General features: G+C 37.5%; 1 protein-coding gene across 3 annotated transcripts in view; it reads left to right on the forward strand.

Moving 5' to 3' along the window:
• The window catches only part of LOC115438200 (multiple epidermal growth factor-like domains protein 11), a 323,683-nt gene that overhangs the window by 91,264 nt on the left and 206,149 nt on the right, over positions 1 to 26,270 (forward strand). For all 3 annotated transcript variants that reach the window (XM_030161642.1, XM_030161650.1, XM_030161657.1), the window contains exon 6: positions 16,717 to 16,809. In XM_030161642.1, coding sequence (XP_030017502.1) covers positions 16,717 to 16,809 — 93 coding nt within the window. The remainder of the gene's footprint in view (positions 1 to 16,716; positions 16,810 to 26,270) is intronic.

Genomic DNA, 26,270 nt, shown 5'->3' on the forward strand with positions numbered 1-26,270 from the left:
TTTATGATGATTGTCATTATAATTCTCTGCAACAGGAAACCTGTCATAAATGTTAAAACTTCTCTCTCTGGACTGTTTCTATCATCGCTGTTGACAGTTTATAGAAGGAGTGGTTTTAGTGGTGCTGCTTCTGCTTAAACCTCCATTCTGAGTCTTCGGCAGCAGATGAAGAGATTCAAGGGCACTGAAGACTGCCTCAGCATGCCTGAGACAATAGCTGGAATTAGGTAGCGATTATTTAATTTGATATCTATTAATCTTGTTGTACCCGTCACTGATGTAATCCTCTTTGTAGCTGTTTCTGCTGCAATCCACAGGATGAAAGGATTAGGCACCCGTTTAATGATTTATCAACTCTCCTCCAGGATTACAAGAGCATGTGTCTTGGCTCTCTTATTAAAATCCGAGAGTGTATTTACAAGGCGTTTTATCTCTGTCTTTCCAAAAATACACTGGGTAACACAAGAATACCAGCCAATTTTTAAAAATTGATGCAATAGTCTTATCAGGTGAACTTTATACTTATTTTAACTTATTGTGTTTTATTATATTAGTTCTGAATGTGACTTTAAAACAATAAGATTAATAAGAATAAGCTTTTTCTATTTAAGAGCCAGAACAGTGAACTGACTGATTCATATGCTCACATTTAACTAGAATTTAATAAAAGGCAAATATTTTTCTGTTTACAAGAGTTTCCACATCCGCTGTTTTCTTGTAACCGTGGCTGATTCTCAACCATAATAACAAATGTCTTATTGTCGTCATGCTCACAAGGTCCACAGGCCTCACAGATACTTATTTTTAAGCCAAAACATGATCTCCCCAAGTTGTGTTTATGCTAAACTGAACTAAACCTTTACCATAGCCTCATCACAGCCTAAATGCAACAATGGTTTTGTACATTTTACTGTTACCTGTGGCATTTTGTGACATTTCTCACAGGCGATTCATCATATGCTCCTATGAGCTGTATCAGAGGGTGGAGACAAATGACGCTTATTCAGGTTGGAGGACTCTACAATGCAAAATACATAAAAGGCTTTTTCCCAGGTGCTTTTAGTTGTCTGAGAAGAGGTTTTACACCATTAACAGGTATCCTATGAACTAGGTATCATCCTAACACTAAAACATTTTTGGATTTTACATAATATCCTGTTCTGTAGCCTGTTTTAGTAACTATTTTATGTCTTAACTACAAACAATAACCCAAAACTGCATAATAATAACAACAATAATCATGTCTGTATAGATTCTCTGTGTTGCATGCACTAGGAATCCTACTTAAATGGACCAAAATATATCACAGCATATGTTTGTAAGTGAAGTGAATTTTGGTGTTATTTATGTGAAGATGAAATTCTAAAGTTACCATTCACAACATCATCACAACTGTAACACCAGTAACATATGATAATAGTAATTTAAAAGTTAAAACTACAAGTTTTCCCCTGATGTATTACACATTTTAGGGAATTTATTTAGTGTTCCACTATAACGAGTTCATTAGTATCATAATAGTATAAAACTTTGGTATTTAGATCAGTGGTGTAGTGGTCCATGGAGAAGTGGGTATGCTCTCAATTTGTGCCTTTTTTTTTTTAAGTCATCCAGAAAAACGCCTTGTTTTAGAAACCTTGACATATAAGACTACTCTATTTAGTTTACCCAAAAATTTGTCAGTAAGATTTGCTCAGTATTATAAAATGATCATGACTCAATCAGGAGCAGTTTGTAGGTTTTACTGGTCACACAAGCAGCTGCATGAATGTAAATGTATTCAATATGAGGCAAACATAGGATAATGTTAGTCTTTCATAACGTTAGCCTACGCCAGTGTTTCTCAAAAAGTGGGGTGGGCCCCCCCAGGGGGGCATGAAGGCTTGCTGGGGGGGCATGGGATCATTCCTAGGTGTTTATTTTTTTCTTCAGGTTAGAACATGTAGCAGGTGGAACTAATGTTTTAGCGTTGGAGCCCCCTGGACTCATTTTAGGGACATACAACAAACAAATCTACTGCCATGGTGATCTGTCACTAGACAAAGAGTTTAGGTTTGGAGAGTGGACAAGGATTGGACTGAAAAAGAAAAATGTGCAATGTTTGTGTTTTTACACAGTTTGTACAGTTTGCACGTTGATGTTCTCAGATGTGCAACGTAAACGGGCTCATTGCAGCCACTGATACTGTTAAAATGTTCATCTTTGTTACCAAAATGTGTTTGTTGTTCTAAAAACAAAACTACCTTATTGTCATAGTTGTAAGATAATTACACATTTCCTATTTTTATTTTGAAAAATAATGTCTCAGGGAGCAGTCTTGTTGAGTTCATTTGTATTGTTCAATCAAAAATCTACGTTATTTTTAATTTGCACAACAAATTATTCAAGGAAAAGCAAAAAGTATTCTTACGATATTGATGTTTCTTTCAGTAAAACTAATAATTGCACCACAGGTACAATGTTGTTGGGGTTGAGGGGGGCTTGGAGATTTTTCGTGCTCCAAAGGGGGGCCCGACAGAAAAAGACTGAGAACCACTGGCCTATGCACACAGTTTGACTAATGGTGACAACATCTCTGCTCCTTTAAATGTGCAGTCATATGGGCAGTAGTTTAAAACAGTGACTCATTTGGAGTCCACCTTAAAACCTATCTCAGAAGTATGTATTCCGTGAAAGTAGGTTCTCTTGATATGTGTCACTCACTTGAAAGACATTTATTCTTCCTTTCTTGTTCGCATTTCCAGTAATCGCGCATCTTTCAATGAGATGTGCAGTGACCTGTCAATCAACTCGGGTGGCACTGGCACCTGAGGTGTCCAGTCAGGTTCCAGAGGTGGCCAGCGCTAGTTAGCAATATTTTCCGCGGTATGACCCACCCTACTCTGCCTCTGATTGGCTCATCAGTTCTCATGCCTAAACTTAACCAATCTAATCATTGAAGGTACAGAGTACCGGCCAAGTAGAGGCAGAGTAGGGCGGGTCATGGCTTCACCATCCTAGGGGAAAAAATGGGCAATTTGGCTGCAGATTAGGGCGTGCATCAGGGGGATTTAGAAGTGGGTATACCCAATGCTGACTGAAAAATAAGTAGGTATACTCCATATACCGGCGAATACCCTGGACTACACCTTTGATTTAGATGTAGTATTTCATACAATAATATACTACCTGAGCTGTGGAAAAAAAAAAAAAAAAAACTAAGTCCAACTATAATCTTCTAAAGCACCTAATAGTAGGAAATAAGGAAGTGTGAAACAGACTGTTTGTGCTGTTAATTCCCAGTCATCAGATCACAGTTGTGAGTCGTCACATCAGTAAATATGCAGCCACAGTGCTTTGACAGCTGTGTGTTCCTTCAGCTTTGTTTCAGAGAAGCCTCTCCTAAATTTCCATCAGTTCAGTTGACACTCTTTCCACTTATCTGCAGCGCTCTTCTAGTAGCTCTATGGATTCCATTGCACTCTGGATTTGACGTCATTGCAAGTGACGCAAGGATGCTTTGAAATCCATGTTCCATGTGCCGAATGTCTGCAGCAAGAAGCATCTGTAGAAATCCGATTATTTCAACCTCCTCCAGATGTGTGTTGGATTTGCACAAAATGGATTTGATGGGGGTTTGTTGCTGTCCATACTTTTCCAAAATCAATGTGGATCAAATCTGGAAATGCCAAAAAAAAACAAAAAAAAAACGAGAGTTGGGCTAGCAGTCTGTACATGGCCTTGGTCTTGCTCTCACTGTGTGTTTGTGAGGAACCACTGAAGCTTTGTGCATTACAGGCAGCAGCCCCACCGCTTTCTGCCCTCCACTCATATAAATCTCCAGTCAGTGTATGATGCCAAGTGTATGTAGCTGCTAGGATTTTATCCTAATGCACGAAAAAAGCTGTAAAATGTTAACACACTGCCACTATAAATTTAGGGTACGACCCCTCTGTGGCTAAGGTACCATACGATCCATAAAAACCAGCTTTACCACAGATGCTCTTATTCCTCCATACACTGCACCTAATTTTTCCCCCTTGCACACATACTTGAGTGCAACTTTCAAAACTCAGCATTTCACTTTTTGTGCTGATTTTAGATAATGCCTCATGGCATTAAAACACACCTAGTTTTGTTGAATTTGTGTGTGAAACAGTGTGAGGCCGAATTAGTTGAGTGCGTAAGAGGTTTTCCCTCATGTGTGCATGCAAGTGCAATCATGCAGATTGTGAGGGAAAGAGGTTTTTATTAAACCAGGCATCTTTTTTATTTAGGTGATGTTCATTTATTCCTCCGCACATATTTATGCAAGTCAAGCTGCCTGTTTTTGTGTGAGAGGAATCAGTTGCACAAACAGAGAGTCTGAACAGCAGCACTTCATATCTCTGTGATGGAGGAGCTAAAGTCTCCAAGCTGTCAGCTTGTCTTCTCCCAGCACAATCCCTACCTGATGTATGATGCACTATTCATACTGTGATACACAAGTGATCCTCAGAAAATGAGCTGGAGAGGGATGTTAGATAAAGTTCAGCCTTTCACTTTTAACAAGTGGCACAGATAATGAAGACGTCTCAGTTAATGCAAGGTGGTGGGTAAGAAGAAGATGTACAATTATCTTTGGTGTGGTGTGGATTTTTGTTCTAATGCAAAAGTAGCTTCTTCTTTTGTTTATAACCAAATAGTATTCTGGCTAACTTTCAAAGAAATCTATCATCTACAGAGATATTGATCTCTTCTCGGATTACCTTCTGTTGGGTTCAGACTACACAATATCAGTGTTATTATTATGGCAGGATGCAGCAGAAATAAGTGTCAAGTCAGGACAGACAGTGGGCATCAGATGTGACAACTGCTCTACCTCTACTGTTTATTCCAGCCACGCTCACTTTAGATGATATCACAAAGCTGAGTTTATCCACTTCTATCCCTTTGATGGAAATTCACTGAGTTATTAAAGTTTGATCATGATTATTATTGTTTGCAACATTGAAAAAATTGACAATTATATGGAAACTTAACTATCATATGAATTTAATTACAGTAATGCAGCAGTATTTGGCTACACCGAACAGCTGGTATACTGGCATGTCATTTTGCAACACACTAGAGAGATAATTTAAAGATATATTTCAATATAGATCAAGTTTACTATGAGGTGTGTCCAGTAGCTTAATATAATGGCCACTGAATGGATTTATGATACAGTAATGTTAACAACAGCTAACTTACACCAAAAGTCAGTTACTTTAGCAGAATATTACGGTAGTTGGGATTACTTGCGGCTGCTTTAGAAAGTAAATACATAACGTGAATCTATGTCATTTAATGTAATCTGAATAAAACTTGAATATGTTACCTCTGTAAACATGGGTCCTGTTTTTGTTATGAGACATGATAAGTGACATCTGTAACTCAGTAAAAGTTTTATGATTCTTCAAACCATGGATACTTATGCAGCTATTTAATTTGAGCATTATTGTGTTTTAAACCAAGGTTATTATTGTTAACAAAAACTAACAAAATGACAAAAACTAGAATTGTAAAAACATTTTTGTTGCACCATAAATAAAAACTATAATTAAAAGAAAAAAACAATAACTAACTGAAACTATACTGTGTGTTTACAAAACTAACTAAAACATATACAAATTATGGATAAAATTCCCTTAGTTTTCTTCTTTGTCTATGTCGGATTGATATGAAATCGATTTATTTCCCACAAGCAATTTTAGCTGCTGGCACCATACGGCACTTCACAGTCCGTCACTTCTCGTCACTTGTCGTTTAGAGTCGTCTTCTTGTCCCCACTCTACCTGGAAACATGGAGACTAAAGTTGGGGGAAGCAGCAGAGTCCTGTCTGGAATTTATTTGAATTCGACGGCGAAGAAGACAAATATATAAAAAAACTAAAACTAAACTAAAACTAAGCATTTAGAAAATAACAAAAACTAATAAAAAACTAGCAAACCTGCTCTAAAAACGAATTAAAACTAACTGAATTACAGGAAAAAAAAAAGTCAAAACTAAATAAAACTAAACTATAATGAAAAATCCAAAACTATTATAACCTTGTTTTAAACAAGGATGGCACTTCAGCTGTCCGTCAGAGACTACATCCATGTTTAAACATTCAGTATTAAAGGCTGTCCGTTTGTGCTGTTGTGCAGGTGAATTTTGTCTCAGACTAGATTTTTGTTGTCGTGGGCAAATTGACTTTCTAAACTCACAACTGTCTCATTCCCTGCATCCACTATAACAGACTTTACTGTGATATCTATATTGAATTAGTTTTTCCATGAAATGTCTTTATCATTCGGTTCCTCTACAGCAGCACAATTGTGCAACATTTCTAATATAAGGTAGTTTGTTTAATGGAGTTAGCAACAACACAGGCTTTTCCTAACCTTGACTGACTTTCTATTGACTAAACCTATGAGTTCCCATTATACAGTTGTGGAAAAAACATATTAGACCATCAAAAGTCATCAAAAACAATGTATAGAATATATACAAAACTATGCAAAATCATAAGACGTAGATTTGTTGTTTTAGCAAAACTGTAACCACCATACTTCACGGGAAAGAAACTGAGAAATACAGCTGCGGGAAAAAATTATTAGACCATCAAAAGTCATCAAAAACAGTGGTTATGCAATCAAGTACTAACCTCTGTGTGTATCATGTGACTAAAACAGACAGAAAAGAAAACATGGAATGCCTAAAAGCACTGTTTTTGTCAGTACAATGCCATAGATATTGATGTAAGAACTAAAGTGATTTTAGTTTTTATCAAGAAAACATGGAAAATGGGTAGATATCAGCTCTGAAATTAAACTACTATGAGCTATTTTTGTTGTTCTCATTATATTTGTCCAAGCAAATGTACCTTTAGTTGTACCAGGCATTACAATGAACAAGAAATTGAAGAAAACAAGGGGTGGTCTAATCATTTTTTCTGTGACTATATGTAAACTGAAGTCCATGGTGGCAAAGTCCACCACTCACCTCAACCACTTCCTACTTACTATGGAAAGGCCAAAAAAAATCAAATAACTTTAATCCTTTATAGGGCACTAATAGAAATACTCTGAAATTCAAAATTTCAGCCTAAGTGTGTTAAGTAAGTAAGTAAGTAAGTAAGTAAATTTTATTTATAGAGCACTTTTCACAGACAGAGTCACAAAGTGCTTTATCAATTCAAATCAAATCAATTCAAATCAAAATCAAATCAAGTTTACAGAGACCCAACAGAGTCCTTCAGGAGCAAACAATTGTGACTGGTGACAGTGGCGAGGAAAAACTTCCCTTTAACAGCAGAAACCTCGAGCAGACCCAGACTCCTGAAGGATGGCTGTCTGCCTTGACCAGTTGGGGTTAAAGAGAGAGAGTAAAGGAGGAGAAAAGAGAGAGCGATAGAGATGGTGGACGGATGTTTCGGACTTGGACGTTTCGGCCTAGGACATTTCGGCCTAGGATGTTCCGGACTAGGATGTTTCGGACTGCACTTTTTGCAGAGTAGGACTTTTCGGACAAATCATATTTTCAAAAACAAACACCATAAATTTATGTTTATTTGCATATAATTTTATTATTCACGTCACATATTAAAAATGTATACTTGATCACATGAACGGATCATCGTCTTCGCCACTGAAGAACACCTTCAGCATTTGGCTGCATCTGATACCTGGTGTATGGATGGGACATTTGCTGCTGCCCCTCGTCTCTTCTATCAGCTGTACGTTATCCAAGGAGAGGTCAACGGTGTGTTTCTACCCTTCGCGTATGCTCTGCTTCAACGGAAGACACAGACCACGTATGAAGAAATGCTTCGTGTCTTGGCAGCAGCTGGTTGTGACCCCTCTATAGTGATTGTGGACTTTGAGCGTGGTGTTGAGCTTGCTCTTCATCATGTCTTTGGTGAGCAAGTTACAATCCAGTATTGTTTCTATCACCTAACACAGTCAATCTGGCGGAAGATTCAGTCTTTGGGTCTTTCCAATCTGTATGAGGCAGATAATGACTTTCGTTTGTTCTGTGGTCAGCTAGATGCCCTTGCCTTTCTGCCTGTTGGGGAGGTTGCTGATGGCATGGCTCATTTGAGGGACACCGCACCAGATCAGGCCTAGGCCGAAACGTCCTACATTCGATAGAGATATAGAGAGACTGGGGGGGCGGGGGGCGGGGGGCGGGGTGGGGCACATGGAGTACTTTATGATGAATACATAGAGTGTAGTCAGTCTGTGGTGGCCCTGGGTCAGGTGGGAGACTAAAAAGCCTTTTTGAACAGGAGGGTTTTGAGGTGTTTCTTAAAGCTCTCTACAGAGTCCATGGACCGTAGGTGAAGAGGCAGGTCATTCCATAGACGTGGTGCCACAGGTTTAAAAGACCTGTCACCGCGTGTGCTAAAACAGGTGCGTGGAACCATCAGCAGGTGCTGTCCTGAAGACCTCAAGTTACGAGTTGAGCTGTAGGGCTGGATCAGGGAAGCAATGTATGCAGGGGCCTGGCCATGTAGGGCCCGGAAAGTTAGCACAAGAATTTTGAAATGAAGATGATATAGAACAGGGAGCCAGTGGAGAGATTTAAGAATGGGAGTGATGTGGGTTCTCCTGTTTGTGCGGGTCAGAAGCCTGGCAGCAGAGTTCTGGACAAACTGTAGACGGGCCAGCTCCTTCTTGTTTAAGCATGTAAACAGGCTGTTGCAGTAGTCTAAGCGAGAAGACACAAAAGCGTGAACGATCATCTCGAGCTCATTGATGGACACCATAGATCTGAGTTTGGAGATGTTGCGTAGTTGGAAGAAACAGTTTTTAACTAGGTGTTTTGAGTAGAATTCTAAATACATGTCCTGGTCAAAGATGACACCCAGATTCCTCAGTTTGGTCTTTACCGAGGAACTCAGGTCTCCAAGGTGATGTTTGATCCCTGGGATTGCACTGTCCGGGGCAATGATGAGGGTCTTGATTAAGGAACTTAGTTTGTGGGGCTCAGAGGAGTTAAAGGAGCAGTATATCTGGATGTTGTCTGTGAATAGATGATAGGAGACATCACTATTATTGGAGGATTTAACAAGACTTTTACTTTTGTGGAAAAAAAAAAAAAATTGTCATGTAGAAAATCAAGGTCAGTAAAGTTACCATATTTGGTTCCTTACCCATAAGTGGCACCCCCCCCAAAAAAACAAACAAACAAACAAATCAAGAAGTAAATATAAAAAAATACAAGAAAAACACATATAAGGTGAACAGAACATGTATTTTAGAACATTAGACCAACATAAGTGCTGATCCAGACCCCTGTCCACATCCACATTATCCCTTTGAATATACATTAGTACCATTACTTCATGGTACCTACCAAAGCAGGTACACTCACTGTTCATGCAGAAGTGGACCTTAAAGACCCTGTAGACCAGGGGTCACCAACCTTGGTCCTCGAAATCTTCTATTCTGCATGTTTTAGATGTTTCCTTCATCCAGCACACCTAACAGTCATTATCAGCCTTCTGCAGAGCTTGATGATAGGCTTATCATTTGAATCAGGTGTGTTGGAAGAGGGATACATCTAAAGCGTGCAGGTACAGGATAGTAGATCTCAATGACCAGGGTTGGTGACCCCTGCAGCAGACCACATTTAACCTGAGATTGGTGCCTCACTGTCATCACTGTAACTGTTGCTGTCACTAATGCATGTAGAAATGACCAAAAATAGTCACTTGCCAGATAAAGTGTTAAGGTTAAATGTCTGTGATTCGCAGAAACATACATTCCCTTTTGAAGTCTACACATCACACCAACCAATAGGAGCCCAGAACACACTGCCATGCACATGTAGTTGCTTTGGAAAAAAGCGTCTGCCAAATGCATAAACATAAACATAAACATGTGAACACGGCAGACATTTTTTTCTTGTCTCTTCATGCAACACAAAACATTTCTTTCTCTATTTTTTTTAAACTATCTTGTTCCCATAATTCAGTAGCCAGCACCTTGTTCCTGACAACATGTTGACAGCACATCACTGGAGTCCAGCATTTATAACCCTGGAATCAGTTAATTTCTCACAGTGACTGTCATAACACACAAAAATATTGATTAGTCTGAACCTGGCATTAGTGTGTTTGCCTTTAATCTAGCAGAACCCACAGGAGTTCCAGTGTTGATAAATGTTTATTTTTCAAAAAATCATGTATTATATTCCCATCTGGAATATTGTCTGTGAGACTTTACTACAAAAATGTTGCAATACTAAAGAGAATTACTTCCATTCACAACATACAAATTCAGTATAATAATAAAGTGCCACTGGTTTCGTCATCTCTACTACTTTTATTGTTAAAAGATAACATTATCTACAGAAGGAACAGTTTTTGCATAAACATCTTATGCCAGGTTGAGACTACATGGTATTTCTGTCGTACAAGATGATTTATGGGTCAAAGTAGACAAAGTTAAATGTGTATATTCTCAGTGTAACTTGGCCAAGAGACAATATACTTATACCAACCAGTATCTGTGGCTGACACTTTTCTGATCCAACCACACTAAATCTGTCTCACTCTGACATTAACTGATAAAGACCCAAACATCCATCACCAACCAAAACCATCTACTGATCTAAACTGTTTAATACTTGTTGATCCATTAATCCCATCAATACATGTAAATTATTGGTGTAAAATACAGTTTGTCATCTTTTCATAGTCATCAGATATGACCCATTTGTATGTTCAGAGGCTCTGTAATGAATGTGGAAACACTGTCATCTTGTACAACATTGAGTCACTAGTAAAACTCATGGAGTTGGATCAATGACAGTGAATGGAAATGCTTGTTTCATGTTCAGTTAATAGATTTTACTGAAAGAGTCACTTTTTCTGCAGTTTCCTCTGTATTTGATATAATGTCCTGAACTTGAATCTGAGCTTTTATGAACATCTTCATGATCAGTAAATTAAACATAGGAAAATGCCTGACTTATACTGATAAAATATAAACTACAGAAGATAATATTGTAAGAAATGGTGGTAAATCCCTTAGGATTAGATATAGAGAAAATTCATTTGGGAACTGATACAAAAGTAGCACTGGGCCTTTATGGGTTAAAGACAGTGTTTACAATCCAGCTCTGCTAGGCGAAGAACAAGTAAAGGAAGTAACAAAACAAAAAAAAAAAAAAAAAGGTGGAAAAACAGTGGCTTGTGTACAGTACAATTTTATCGCAGTTCTTGGTAAGAGTAATTACAAATCAATACAGAACTGGGGGGGGGGGGGGGGGGGGGGGGGGGGCAGTACCTGATGGCTAACTAAACTAAGCAAGACACTTAAAACAAAAAGGCTACTTCTACTCAAGGCCACTCCAGTCAATGTTACAATTAACAATGTTTTAGAGTTTAAACAAGAGAGCCAAAGGACAGACAGAGAAAAAGCACTAGCTCACACTGGCTAACAGTCGGCAAAAGAAGTAATAAAAAAAGACAATGGGTTAACAAAAGGGTGGTTTCACCAAGACCACAAACAAAAGGTGCTAATTAACTAAAACTCACAGCAGCTGGTGGATATACTCAGGTGATGAAACAGGTCAAAGCTACTAAATTAAAACAAGTGAAATACTTACAACACTAATGTTAACAACTCACAGAGCAGAGAGTTCACAAAGGAACAAAATGCAACACAGCCACACATGAAAGGCATTCAAGGTGAACTGAGCAGAACACTCACTGCAGCTGGAGCTAGTTAAATATGATCAGCTGGTGGGCGGGGCTCACATAATTGTCAGTATCATCCAATCAGAGAGCTCCACATTGGCATCAGGAAGGAGGAAGTCTGGAAGGGCATTCCTGGCCTTTTACAGTAAAAGTACACATTATTAACACACACAAAGAGGGGGAGATGAGCCAGCACAACCCACAGGCTGGAACACACAAACATATATAAATACTGACACATGTCATTTGACATTTCTATATGTTTAATGTTTTGGGCGTTCATTTGATACTGGGGTTTGTTTAAAACAGAAATGAGCCAAAAGTGACTTACAGTTTATTTAGTCTAATTTAAAGGTTTAATTTAAAGACTTTCATGACCAATTTTTCATCAAGTCAGTAAAACCTCAGTCATATCCTCAGTATCATGAATCTGTAAGTCTTTCTGTGATTACTCACCTGAATCTCTTGCATTACAGTGAACAATTTCTTAGTGCCATCAACCATAAACAAACCATGTCTTTACAAACAGAACTGGGAGGTAACTCGGGCATCTTCGGAATTTTGTTGCGATGTGCATTGTGGGAAAGGGAGGTTCATGCAGCTGCCTGACAGCGGCAGCGCAACCATATGGTATTATATGGATGAAACAAACATGACATGGAAATGGCTGAAACGCGGAAACGGCTGGAGGAATATGCATAGAGGGAAGGGAGCTCTTGCTGTTTCCGCGTTGTGTCTGTTCCAGCTCCTGCTGTCAGGCGGTGGCGCAAGCCTTTGTTTCCCACAATGCACGACACAACAAAATTCCGAAGATGCCCGAGTTACCTCCCAGCTCTGTTTGTAAACACATGGTTTGTTTATGGTGGACGGCACTAAGAAATTGTTCACTGTGATGCAAGAGATTCAGGTGAGTAATGACAGAAAGACTTACAGATTCGTGATACTGAGGATATTACTGAGGTTTGACAGATTTGATGAAAAATTGCTCACGAAAGTCTCCCGCACCTTTAAAGCAAGCCATGATCTTTCCATAATCCAACCTTTTGTTATTTAAACCTCAACACCTACAGGAGTCTGGATATGAACTCAAGTTCCTAGTGACCAATTCTGGATTTTATTTACCATCTGCGCCAACTACCTCCCACCTACAGCTAACAGCACGGCGTATTCTTCAATGACAAATTCTATCTATGTATCTCTATCTATGTATCTGAGTGTGGCACAAACATACAGTACCTGTATTTGTGGGTTGAATGGTTTGGAAAAGTCCCTTGATCTTTGTGTTTCCACCACAACTTCACAAACATCACATGATGACATGGCTTGAATATTTTCCCCTAAGAAAGACTTTTCCCCACACTCATCATAAGAGAAACATTTATAAATGAATGTATTTCTCCAAATGCAGTTGTAAGCAACTTTTTTCCAATATATTAGATGAATACCTTTGTAGAATAACTACTCCTGTGCACTCAGTGATTTGTAAGTGCTGTGTAAATGTTGTACAACCACACACTAGTCAATACAATGGACTACATTGTTGGGTTTAAAGCCTTCAGAAGTAGGTGCAGTTTCTCATAAAGAGAAGGCCTTGTCTGATGTAATGGCAATAGAAATGAAAAAGGCAAATTTATATTCCTAAAATCATTTAATGCTCTATTGGACTTAACATTTTATGCAATTCTTTGAAGTCAATACTTGTGACATTCTCAGATTCACTTTTAACTCAGAAAGACCCACTGCTACTTTTATGGTAGTTTTCCAATAAATTTTTCTCTCTATTTGACCATTCTTAAGGAATTTATCTCCATTTATTGTAATTTTGCCCTCTGTATTTTGATTTTTTTGTGAAAATCATGTATTTTCCTATATTTCATTTACTGATCATGTAGAAGTTCATAAAAGCTCAGATTAAAATTGGGGGTTATCATGTCACAAGCAGAGAAAACTGAAGAAAAAGTGTTTTTTTCAGTAAAATATATCATTAACTGAACATAAACAAAGTGTGTCCACCCACAGTCATTGATCTAACTCCATGGGCTTTACTGATGAATCAATGTTGTAGACGATGACGGTGTTTCCATGTTCACTACGGAGCCTCTGAACGTCCAAATGGATCATATCTGATAACCGTGAAAAGATGACAAACTGTATTTTACATCAATTATTTACATGTATTGATAAGATAAGTGGATCAACAGGTATTAAAGAGTTTAGATCAACAGATGGTTTTGTTCGATGGTGGATGTTTGGGTCTTTATGGGTTAAATATGAATATTATATGTACTGTACAGTGGATGTGCTTGTGTGAATGCCTTTTATTGCACTTTTCCTCTTTGTCTCTCAGTGTCATGGCCACCTCTTGACCTCTGACCTCTGAGCTAATCGCTGCACATGATGACGACAAAGAGAGACGGGGCAGCTTTGTGAAAACACGATGTAATTTATTATGCTGAGATAGAGTCGTTTATTCTGAACCTTCAGATAGTGTGTGACAGCTCTCAACTGTAAGGTCGTGTCACAATGAAATATTACAGCAGCTGGAAAAGCTTAAGGTGAAAACGAGGATGTCAGTGCCTCCTTATCTGTTAGCTGTACGACTCTGATAATATGCATCACATCCTATCAGTGCACTGACAGAGCATCTTAGCATAGCAAGTTGACTTTTTTATGCATGAGAATACATAAATATTAACAGCTGGGTACTATTTGTACTCTTGATAGATTAGTGGATATCTCATCTGTCCGACCTTAAACATTTTCATGAAACAGGCCATGGTGCATTCACATATTGTATGGCATAGTTATACCAGAAGAATTATTTTTTGTGCTTTTTTTTTTTTAACCCTTAGGGGTCCACGGTCACGGCCCCGTGACTCAATCACATGACATTTTCAACAAGTCGTAGCGTTGGAAGTTGGTCAGACCACTGGGGATAATTGCATTTGAAAGTGCAGACTTGAAACACTCTGAGAAAACCATAGAAAACGCCTATGTAAAGATATGCTTTTATGTCAAATATTTGAGTATAGTTTGAATTTACTACAATTTTGATTTTATTTACCTAATATTTGGAACCAGTATTCACTTTTAAAGTCTTTGAAAGCATTTGTTAAGCATCTTTGTGTTATTTATGTGTTACTTATTTATTTATTTTATGCCACTACATTTACACATATAAGGTCTAGATTTCTGAATATGGCATAATTGTTCGTCAGCAGCAGTGGTCGTAGTTCATACTGAAAATAAACTTTGAGCCAATTACCTAAAATGTTCAGTTGTTGGTTGAATGGGACAGAGCAGCACAGCCAACAACTTAGAGGGGGTGGTGTGTGAAGTGGCTCATGTGCATTTAAAGGGCCAACGCTAAAACGACCTTTCTGGTGTTACTCAGAAATGGGGTTGAAGATGGACCTGTGAAGTTGAATTAATAAAGAATTCAGACCCAAGCATAGCATGTACAGTTTATGTAGACCACAGAGAAATGTTTTAAAATGCAGAATTCCATTTAAAATAGCAAAGTATCACTCCTTTAAAGCTAATTTACGCCTGTTTTTCACAGTATAAAATGCTGATGTGATCAATTCAAATCAAAATCAAATTTATTTATATAGCGCTAAATCATAACAAAAGCCCTCTCATGACACTTTACATAACCAGACTCTCAAGCCAATTTACAGAAACCCAACAGAATCCTCTAGGAGCAAACACTTGTGAGTGGTGACAGTGGTGAGGAAAAACTTCCTTTTAACAGGAGAAACCTCGAACAGACCCAGACTCCTGGAGGATGGACATCTGCCTTGACCAGTTGGGATAAAAGAGAGAGAGTAAAGGAAGAGAAAAAGAGATAGAGAGAGACTGGGGAAGAGGGGGAGAAGGTGGGAAAGTAGAGGGAGACACATGGATGCAGCTGTTGCACAGATAAGTGAACTAGAACTATCAAAAAGCAGATCAGCTGGTGCGGGCACAACCACCAACAGCCAGAACAAATGTCCATGACAGTTAATACCATTACCACAAATACAAGTATTAGCGGATGTACTATCACTACAAATATAAGCACCAACAGTGGATGTACCACTATGGAATCATGAAACACAAGACATGATATTAAACTGTCCATTGGGTCAATAGGTGGTATGCACATGAGGTTTACCTTGATGTTGAGAGGGGGATGGGAGCTGTATCTCAGATGTTTCATATAGAAAAGGTCAAAGGCCAGCTTCCCTTTGACATGATAAGTACATATTTCTCGCTTTTTCACTGGAAATGATTCACTGGAACCATACCACCAAAGAATACCCAGACTTCCCTTTACTAAATTCAGTGAAAGTCTTCACTGTATATATTAGATAAGTGTGCACTGGTATGGATGGAAACTGTTTGACAGAAGACAGAGCTACTAATTAGTTCCATGGTTTTGATGTTTCCCTTCAGTTTCAGTCTGGTTTTTTTTTCAGTAAACACAGATTTTCACACATGAGAGACTTTAATTTACTGTATTGAGACTGCGATGGAACACTTACTTTCCTAAATGTACTTTTGATATGTGATGAGACATCCATACCACTCACAGACTCCTACTATACACAACAGCTTTACAAATCAGGCTCACAGCATCACATTTGGGAAAAAAATGTTTTACTCTAAAAAAAAAACAAAAAACCAAAAACTCATCTTTTGAACACTTAAGTAGTTGCTCTTTAATCACTTTCAAGCTTTCAATAAGACATTGTAATAAATAGCCATGGTCCCTCTTGACTCTTGAGATTTTCTTGCAAGATGAGAAGAATCTATCACTTTTTATCTTGCGGAATTGTGTTGAAGTGTTCTTTTAGATCAGCAACCTTGATTTAGGTACCAGCATTGAATAATGGTTTCAAAGTAAGCTGAGATTGATAGGGTTGCATTTCTTTATCAACTGGAGGAAACAGACGTACAAAAAAATGACAGATCCGTTTTTTTAGCTGGTTGTAGGCGCTCAGGTTGATGTTAATCTCAGTGTCCTGTTCTTTGTGCTCAGCTTTGTGTACTGAAGAGTGTGCCCATGGACGCTGCGTCTCTCCTGACACCTGCCAGTGTGAACCCGGCTGGGGAGGATTAGACTGCTCCAGCGGTGAGTACATATTACTGCACACTTGAGAATAGTCAGCCGTGATGACAACGTGAAGGGGGAAATGCCTGGGAAAGTTTATGTAAATATATTCAAATCATGTGGTGCTGGAGTATGACTGTACAGTTAGATATGAGAGCTATAGGAACACACTGTGCAGGGGCTGGGATGGATGCGCACAGTTCCCTTCTCATTGTGAGACACAGCTCATTTGCAACTTTCAACAACCAAACAGCAGCGGAATTGGACTTTAATCCCTGTTTATCTTTTCTTTCATTTTCAAAAACCCTACGCTCACTCATTTTAATTCTATGTGGACAATGCAGTCACTTACTGACCTTGTGATCATGTGCTCCTGCCTCCTTATCCTTTTCCAATTCTCCATGTTAAAAGCATGAATGTTAACATTAATCATGCCTCTGTGTAATTTTCAAGCAAACTGGAAGCTTGAAATATTACAAAAGAATGAAAATGTGAATGAGTCATATGTCAATATCAAATGGGTTGAAGTGAATAAACCAGTCTGCATAGTGTCTTCAGAAGGTGGTGGTATAACCTACATAATATATGAAGGATGAGATGGATGGATGATCACCTCCTCTGTTCATTACCTCTGCCAAGGAGGTTATGTTTTTGCTGGCATTGGTCTGTCTGTCTGTCTGTCTGTCTGTCTGTCTGTCTGTCTGTCTGTGTGCAAGATAACTCAAAAAGTTATGGACGGATTTGGATGAAAATTAAAAAATTAAAAAATTAAATTTTGGTGGTGATCGGGTGTGTGTGTGTGTGTGTGTGTGTGTGTGGGGGGGGGGGGGGGGGGGCACACTGATCTGCCTTGGCGGAGGTCTGCGCTCTCCGAGTGCCTTTCTAGTTCTACCTATTATTATAATATTTTGACACTTAAATCCAGGACAGCACCTGAGCCATGAACGTTAAATGTTTGTTTGTTAGAACTTCGTTGGAAATAGATCATCCAATTCTGATTATATGCATTATCTCTTTTTTAAAAATATAAAAACCATCTCAAGTGACCTTTATCAATTTGTCCTAAAAGCCCAACGTAAGTTATATGCACAATGTTGGTCCTTTTGGTCTGGTTCTGTTGTCCACATGCATAAAGTACTTTAGGTCAGAGAACTGAGTTTTTTTGACAGTGCCTTTGACAGTGAGGGTATACTATGAAAACTCAGATTTGTGTGTCTCCATGTGTAAAGGAAAGGAGAGGAAATTATAATGTCGCTCACCAGTTTACACAATCCACTGCTGCTTATGTGTAATGAACATGTATTTGAATCAACAAGAGCAAACAATTGGATCTACACTGTCTGTGGACAGACAGTGGTATGTTTGTTTGTATGTTCTCAGTTGTACACAGATTTTTTAAATAATCATAATTATAATCATAATAGTAAAATCACAGGTCATGTAGATTACAATTTTTTAAAAGATGGGGAAAATTAGAAAAAGATCCACATTAGTGTCATCTAGATGTATATCAGTGGTTCCAACCTTTTCTGGCTCGTGACCCCATTTTAACATCACAAATTTCTGGTGACCCCAGACATTCAAAATGGATTTTTTTTTTTTTTTTTGCTAAAATTAATTTGTTTTTGATCATGTAATAGTTTGCTATACTGCGTTGCAAATAAACGTTAATTTTAGTTGACATTTAGTCTACGTAATTATATTATTATGAACAGAAGCAGTAAAGCCAGGTGTAGATTACTGCACAAAGAGAGAATTGTATTTTCCTTGGTCAGGATATGTACAGTCAGTCCAGCTTGGATTTACAAGGCTGACAATTAATACTGAACAAACGAGAACTCAAACTATGAATTATGAAAGAGCTGCAACATCTGAAACTGACCGCAATGGACTTTTGACAGATGAACAGAACCACAGTGCTTCAGTTTCAGCTTCACAGTTTGTCATGTCTATTATGTATTGTGATTGTCTCTCTTAACTCACCCTACATTTTTTTATTAGTAAGGTTTTATTTTTATCAATTACTAGAAATTCCAGGCGACCCCATGTGGGGTCCCGACCCCAAGGTTGAAAAACACTGACCTAAAGTAACCAATAGTAATCAGGTGTTTTTTTGGTTGGTGTAAGAGGGAGTAAAAAATTCCAATATGTCCAGTTCATTGTCCAGTTCAGTTCATTGATACACAGTATATTGGCCAGTATTGGAAAATATACAGCACCACAAATATACCTGTGACAGACCTATATTCGCAGATGCATTCATATATTTGAGTTTAATAGTATTAATTAGCAAGATTTGCAATAGAAATGCACCTATGAATCATTCAGACACCAGATTCATACACAGACAGCAATGGCAGATATTTTTCTGTTATGTTATATTAACCTAAAAGACCCGCAACTATTTCAACTGAATACGCTTAACTTTTCTTCAATGATTCATCACCATTTACTTTAGTATAATCCTTTGCATTTTGCATTTTTTAGTCAAAATCAAGTGTTTTCCTGTACTTAATTTACTGATCATATAGATGTTCATAGAAGTTCAGAGTGAACTCAAAGGTAGCAGAGAAAACTGAAGAAAAAGTTACTTTTTCACCAAAATATATCAACAACTGAATATAAAAACGAGTGTCTGCAACCAGTCATTAATCAAACTCCATGGGTTTTACTGGTGAATCCATGTTGCAGAAGATGTTCACTACGAAGCCAATGAATATCCAAATGGGTCACATCTGATGATGATGAAAGGCTGAGAAATTACATTTTATATGAATTACTTACATGTATTGATAGGATTATTATTTCAAAGGGTATTCAACATTCTAGATAATTAGTTTTTGGTGAGTGTCAGATGTTCAGGTTTTTGAGGGTTAACGTTTTTTTTCATAAATCTATTCATTTGGTGATAATGTTATGAAGGGCTGAATGTCTTACAAGAGTATCTATTTTTTTATATGTATAATGATGATTTCCTTGTTAACCCTTTAACTGCCAGCTCAACCATATGGTTGAGTTACTCATCAGGTTCCTTATCAGGTTCCACTTAGTCTGGTAGTTAAACGGTTAAGGGGAGATAAATAACAAAAGTTAATAAAAAAAACAAAAAAAACTCAACATGAGCATCACTCTCAACCAAGATGCCAAGATGTCATTTTAAATATTGGTATCAGTATTGGTCTAGAGTTTTGCATCCCTAAATTCCACTCCCTCCTATGATTAGACAACATATTAGTATTTCTTAGTTTCTTAGTAACCCATAAGGGCCCAGTGTTACTTTTGTGGCAGTTCCCAAATTAATTTTTCTCTATATTCAACCTTCCTTCAGTGATTTATCACCATTTATTGTAATATTATCTTCTGTATTTTGTGTTTTTTCAGTGAAAATCTGTTTTTTTCCTGCACTTAATTCACTAAGCATGTAGATGTTCAAAAAAGCTCTGTTACGGTGGTGGAAAACAGAGGACTCAAATGCTCAGTGCTGAGGGGAGATGGACAAATTTATTAACATAAATAACAACAAAAACATGGAAACACACACAAAACCTGAGTCAGAGAGGGTAAATGTCCAGGTTATGGATCAGATGAAGATGATGAGATGGAGCAGCGTCATGCAGCTGCAGCGCCAAGCCTCAGATAGACTCCCTGGTGATGTGCTGCAGCTGCACGACACTCCGCAGGTGAGTCATATCATGAGTGATGTGGTGATGGTGTGGAGAGGGAGGAGCCGGCGGTCCCACCGGCACAGACCATGACAAGCTCAGAGTAAAGTTGAGGGTCATTGTATCAGAAACAGAGAAAACTGAGGAAAAAGTGAGTTTTTCCAGCAAATCTGTCATTACCCCATACAGACGCAGTGTTACTTTTGTGGCAATTCCCAAATTAATTTTTCTCTCTATTTAACCTTTCATAACTGATTTTTCACCATTGATTCTAATATTATTTTATGTATTCTGCATCTTTCAAGTGTTTTTGTATGCTGAATTCACTGATCATGAAGATCTTCCCACTCCTTTTTGAGCAATACATATTGAATTTATTTTGTTATTACTAATGTACATGGCAATTGCTATTTTTTCTTGATCACCTTTATTTATTAATGTATTTGCTCTGCCATTAGTTCCTTGTACACAAAAAAATATTTAATTTTTTCTTCTGCTCAAAACAAATGAATGAAATGAATGAATGAATGAATGAATGAATGATATTCATAAAAGCCCAGATTAAAGTTGAGGGTTATTATATGAAAAACATAGAAAACTACAGAAAAAGTGAATTTTTTAATTAAATATATCATTAACGAACATAAACCAAGTGTCTATTCACTGTCATTGATCCAGCTCCATGAGTTTTACTGGTGAGTCAATGTTGTAGAAGATGACTGTGTTTCCATGGTAACTACGAAGCCTCTGAACGTCCAAATGGGTCATGTCTGATGACCATGAAAAGATGACAAACTGTTTTTACACCAATTATTTACATGTATTGATAGGATTAGTGGATCAACAGCCATTAAACAGTTTAGATCAGTAGATGGTTTTGGTCACCAGTGGCTGTTTGGGTCTTTATGGCTTAATACAGAAATGTGCCAAAAGTGACTTTCAGTGTATATAGTAATATTTGATCAAGCCACGATCTTTCCATGATCCAACCTTTTGTTGTTTAAACACCTAAAGGAGTAGATATAAACTCAAGTTCCTAAACATAGTGTATCCTTTAATGACATTTTCAGATTCACTTTTAACCCATAAAGACCCAGTGCCACTTGTATGATAGTTTCCCAATGAATTTTTCTCTCTATTTGACCTTGATCACCATTTATTGTAATATTATCCTCTGTATTTTGTATTTTGTTAGTGAAAATCATGTATTTTTTTGTATTTCATTTACTGATCATGTAGATGTTCATAACAACCTAGGTTAAAGTTGGGGGTTATTATATCAGAAACAGAGAAAACTAAAGAAAAAGTGACTTTTTCAGTAAAATATATCATTAACTGAACATAAACCAACTGGCTTTATTCACTGTCATTTATCAAATTCCATGGTTTTACTGGTGAATCGATGTTGTAGAAGATGGCTGTGTTTCCATGGTTACTACGAAGCCTCAGAACGTCCAAATGGGTCATATCTGATGACCATTAAAAGATGACAAACTGAATTTTACATCAATTATTTACATGTATTGATAGAATTAATGGATCAACAGGGATTAAACAGTCTACATCAGTGGATGGTTTTGGTAGATCTTTATGGGTTAAGTGTACCTTGACAACTTAACATAAAAAAAACAAAAAAAAAATTGTTGTTAAGCTTCAATACCAGATTGAAATGATTTCTTATCACTGAACTACAGGTTAAACCTTACTGGAGCACATTCTTTCCACTTCTAGTTACAAATCACCATATAAATAAAGCAGCATCTTTAATACATTGGATCGTTTCCACATTAACAGTGACCACCTTGATGTGTACAGATCAGACCCAGACATCATCCAACGTTTAATTGACCGTAATGATCAAACTGGCATTTGAATGAAGTCATCTGAGATTAACCCTAAATGATGATAAAGAAAACACATTTTAATGATGAGGGTAAATCTGCAGGATAATTTGTGCTCAGACATTATAGAAAGGTTTAATGAGCAGAAAAGATGTGCTTTGGCTTCAGAGCAAAGAACAATATGACACAAGTCATCGTTATAGACAGTAGCTTGGGGGAAAACATTTAACTGTATAAACCACAAAGTAAGTTTTAAAAACCAGAAGGTCTGCTCAGATGGTCATTTTGTAGTCATGGCTACCGCTGAGCAGCTCTGTCAGGCTTTGAGGTCGGGTTTGTGCTGTATGCTCATTGCCCCTTTAAACTGGAAATGAACCTATTGCATCTCAATATCTAGCCTCATTTCAGCAGTTGATTCCGCTGTTGAGCTCTTTAAACTTGTAATGTTGTGGAAGTCCAGTCCAGTTTGTGTGTATGTTTGTGTGTGTATGTGTGTGGGGGGGGGATTTGGGGGCTATTGACACTTAAATGAGTCACACAGCACCCGTAGCCCCTCTTTGTTATTGGTGTGCACCGACCTCCTCTTTGTTTACCTGTTTTTATTGCTGCCCAGGGGCCAAGGGACTGAGGCCAAGACAGGGGTTAGGTAAATCTACCATAACGTAGGCTAAGGGGATGGGAAGGATGAGGTATTGACTGCCTAGTAATGTCCCTGTTTAAGGAAAAGAGAGGTAAACACGAACTCAATCTGGTATGTCAGCTTCACACTGGAAGTTTTCCTGACTTTTGTAAGTTTGCTGTAGGTATCCGTCTCTCTCTTCGTCCCCTCATTCAGCTATTCATCACTCCCTTTGGTTTTCCTCCTCCATTTGTTAGTGATAAAGCAGAGCTCCGTATGCATCAGCGTCATACCTCGCATTACAGATAGCGCCGCTGCATGTCAAGAGAATCTTAAGACTGAAAAAATAAATCTTTTCTAGTTTCATGTTAGATTAATACACCGCAGTGTGAAGTCTCCATCTCCTCAGATCTCCACAATACGTCTGTCATTTGCTCATTACCTGTGGAGGAATGTTATTTACCATAAAGATGCTTTGCGCAGAGGCTGCATCGTCCCTCCCACAGGGTTATTGGGTTTCTGCTTAAACAGACAGTGTTTTATTTTATACAAGCTCTTACCTGATTGGGCTAAAGGGAAGAAACCCTGCAGTCAGTGACAAATGTAAAGGTCCATACTGTTTTGTTTTCATCATTTTGTTTTCTAATATTCTACAGCTCAGGATGAGAGTAATATTCTCCACCATGTTTTACAAATCAGAGTAGTTTAGTTGCAAAAGGATGTATTGAATACACTTAATTTCCTGATTAGTGGATGACACATGCTCTTTTAATTCTGGATGACACATTCTCTTTTAATTCTAATGGCTTACTATGGGGGCTTTCCAGTGTGAATGGTACAAACAGTCCATGGGAAAAAGAGAAGCAATTATTCTCTCATGGGGAACTCATCAAACTTAAGTCCAGCTGTGTTTGAAAGGCACTCAAATGTTTATAAAAGATGGATTTTTGGAAACTAAGACTCAAAGACACCACTAACATGTATATTTTCAGTGTCTCCATCAAATATATTAGTTTATATACTGATCATTAATGAACTGTAAGAAGTCCTCTTGACATTTCATTTTCCTTGTACTTGTATTTGAATCACATTAGATTAGATTAGATTAGATTTTATTGATCCCACAAAGGGGCAATTCAATGGTCAAGGCAGCAACAGAATAAAGTGTAAGAAAAAGTGCACATGCCTAAAGATGGTACAAAAAGCAATAATAATAATAATAATAATAATAATAATAATAATAATAATAACACTAATAATAATAATAATAATAATAATAATAATAATAATAATAATAACACTAATAATAATAATAATAATAATAATAATAATAATAATAACAATAATAATAATAATAATAATAATAATAATAATAATAATAATAATAATAATAGACAACACGGTGGTGCAGTGGATAGCACTTGTGCCTCACACCAAGAAGGTCCTGGGTTCCATTCCAGCACCAGTCAGTCGGGGTGGGACCTTTCTGTGTGGAGTTTGCATGTTCTCCCCGTGTCTGCGTGGGTTCTCTCCCACCATCCAAAGACATGCACTGATAGGTTAATCAGTTAATCTAAATTGCCCATAGGTGTGAATGTAAGAGTGGTTGTTTGTCTCTATATGTCAGCCCTGTGATGAACTGGTGACATGTCCAGGATGTATCCCACCTTTGCCCATAAGTAGCTGGGATAGGCTCCAAGCAACCCCCGCGACCCTAGTGAGGATGAATTGGGTTCAGAAATAATAATAATGAGAATAATAATAATAGTAATAAAAACAATGCAGACTATATACATATTTACAACAGAGTGGAATTGTAAAATCTCGGACAGTACAGATGAGAATATAAAGGGATATCAAATGTAACATAAAAAAATATGTAATAAATAACAGTATTTAATTATAAATCATACATTAAACAGTTAGAAAATATATAGCAGCCCATACACATTTTCTGTAACAGTTTAATCCTCTGTCATAGAGGTGCTGGAGCCTATCCCACCTACCATTAGGCAAAGCCAGAGTTCATCACAGAGCTGACATACAGTTTACAGATGAACAACCATTGACCTTCACCTTCACACCTACAGGTGATTCAAATAGACTAGTTAAACTATTAAACATACTTTGGGACTGTGGAGAGAAGCTGGAGTACTCAGAGAGAACCCACGCAGATACAGGGAAAACTAAAAAGTGCATTATGTACTATATTACCCTTGGACTGTTCATGGGATTTCATGTCAAAGTAATCCTACAAAGGCTGATATGTGGATTTTCCATTATATTATCAATATGTGTTTTAGTAGGAAATACAGCAGCGTCTTTTAATACTTTTTTAAATACTATTTAACCCTTCATAGGGCACTTATAGAAATACTCTGAAATTCAAAATTTCAACCATAGTGTGTTATTGGAGGACATAACAAGACTTTATTACTTTTGTGAAATTTGTTAGAATGTTTTATTATGTAGAAAATCAAGGTTAATGAAGTTACCATATTTGGTTCCTTACCCATAAGTGGCAAAAAAAAAAAAAAAATCAAGAAGTATATATAAAAAAATAAAAGAAAAACACATGTAAGGTGAAAGGAACATGTAGTTTAGAACATTAGAACATGATTTTTAGAACATTAAACCAGCATAAGTGCTGATCCAGACCCCTGTCCACATCCACATTATCCCTTTGAACATCTTTCCTTACATTAGTACCATTACTTCATGGCACCTAACAAAGCAGGCACACTCACTGTTCAAGCAGAGGTGGACCTTACAGAGCCTGTAGACCACATTGGACCTGAGATTGACTCACTGTCCTCACTGGAGCTGTTGCTGTCACTGTTTTGTTATGTATGAGGAAATTACCAAAAATAGTCACTTGCCAGATAAAGGGTTAATTTGATGGCCTTTCAGTACCCCCTTCTCTCACATCCCTTTATCATTCAACATAATAATCTCATAATGTACTTTATTTGTAAACATCCCATCAGATAGATTTCCTTCAGTGACTGCAGACCCGTAGTGGCACATTTACAGACTAAGTTTTATATAATGTATAATAATTTGTTATGCTAAAATGCAACTGTGAATGTTTATATTTCAGTGTTATTTGTGGCATTTCTTCTGTTGCTGCTTCCGTTTTAATCTTGTCAGTGCTCTGGGTTATATCAAATGTGATAGAGAAGTGGTGCACATATAGATATGTATAGGCTGGAGGACTGTTATTCTGATGAAGTGAATACAGAGCAGTTTTTTTTTCTCTTTTTTTTTTCCTGATGACCTTATTCAGAAACTTCTTTCATGTTCTTTTTCAATATTTTTCTGTTTGTGAGACTCTTTTTTTGAAACTTAAAGTACCTTGCT

The sequence above is a fragment of the Sphaeramia orbicularis genome, chromosome 3 (assembly GCF_902148855.1).
Source record: "Sphaeramia orbicularis chromosome 3, fSphaOr1.1, whole genome shotgun sequence".
NCBI classification, from domain to species: Eukaryota; Metazoa; Chordata; class Actinopteri; order Kurtiformes; family Apogonidae; genus Sphaeramia; species Sphaeramia orbicularis.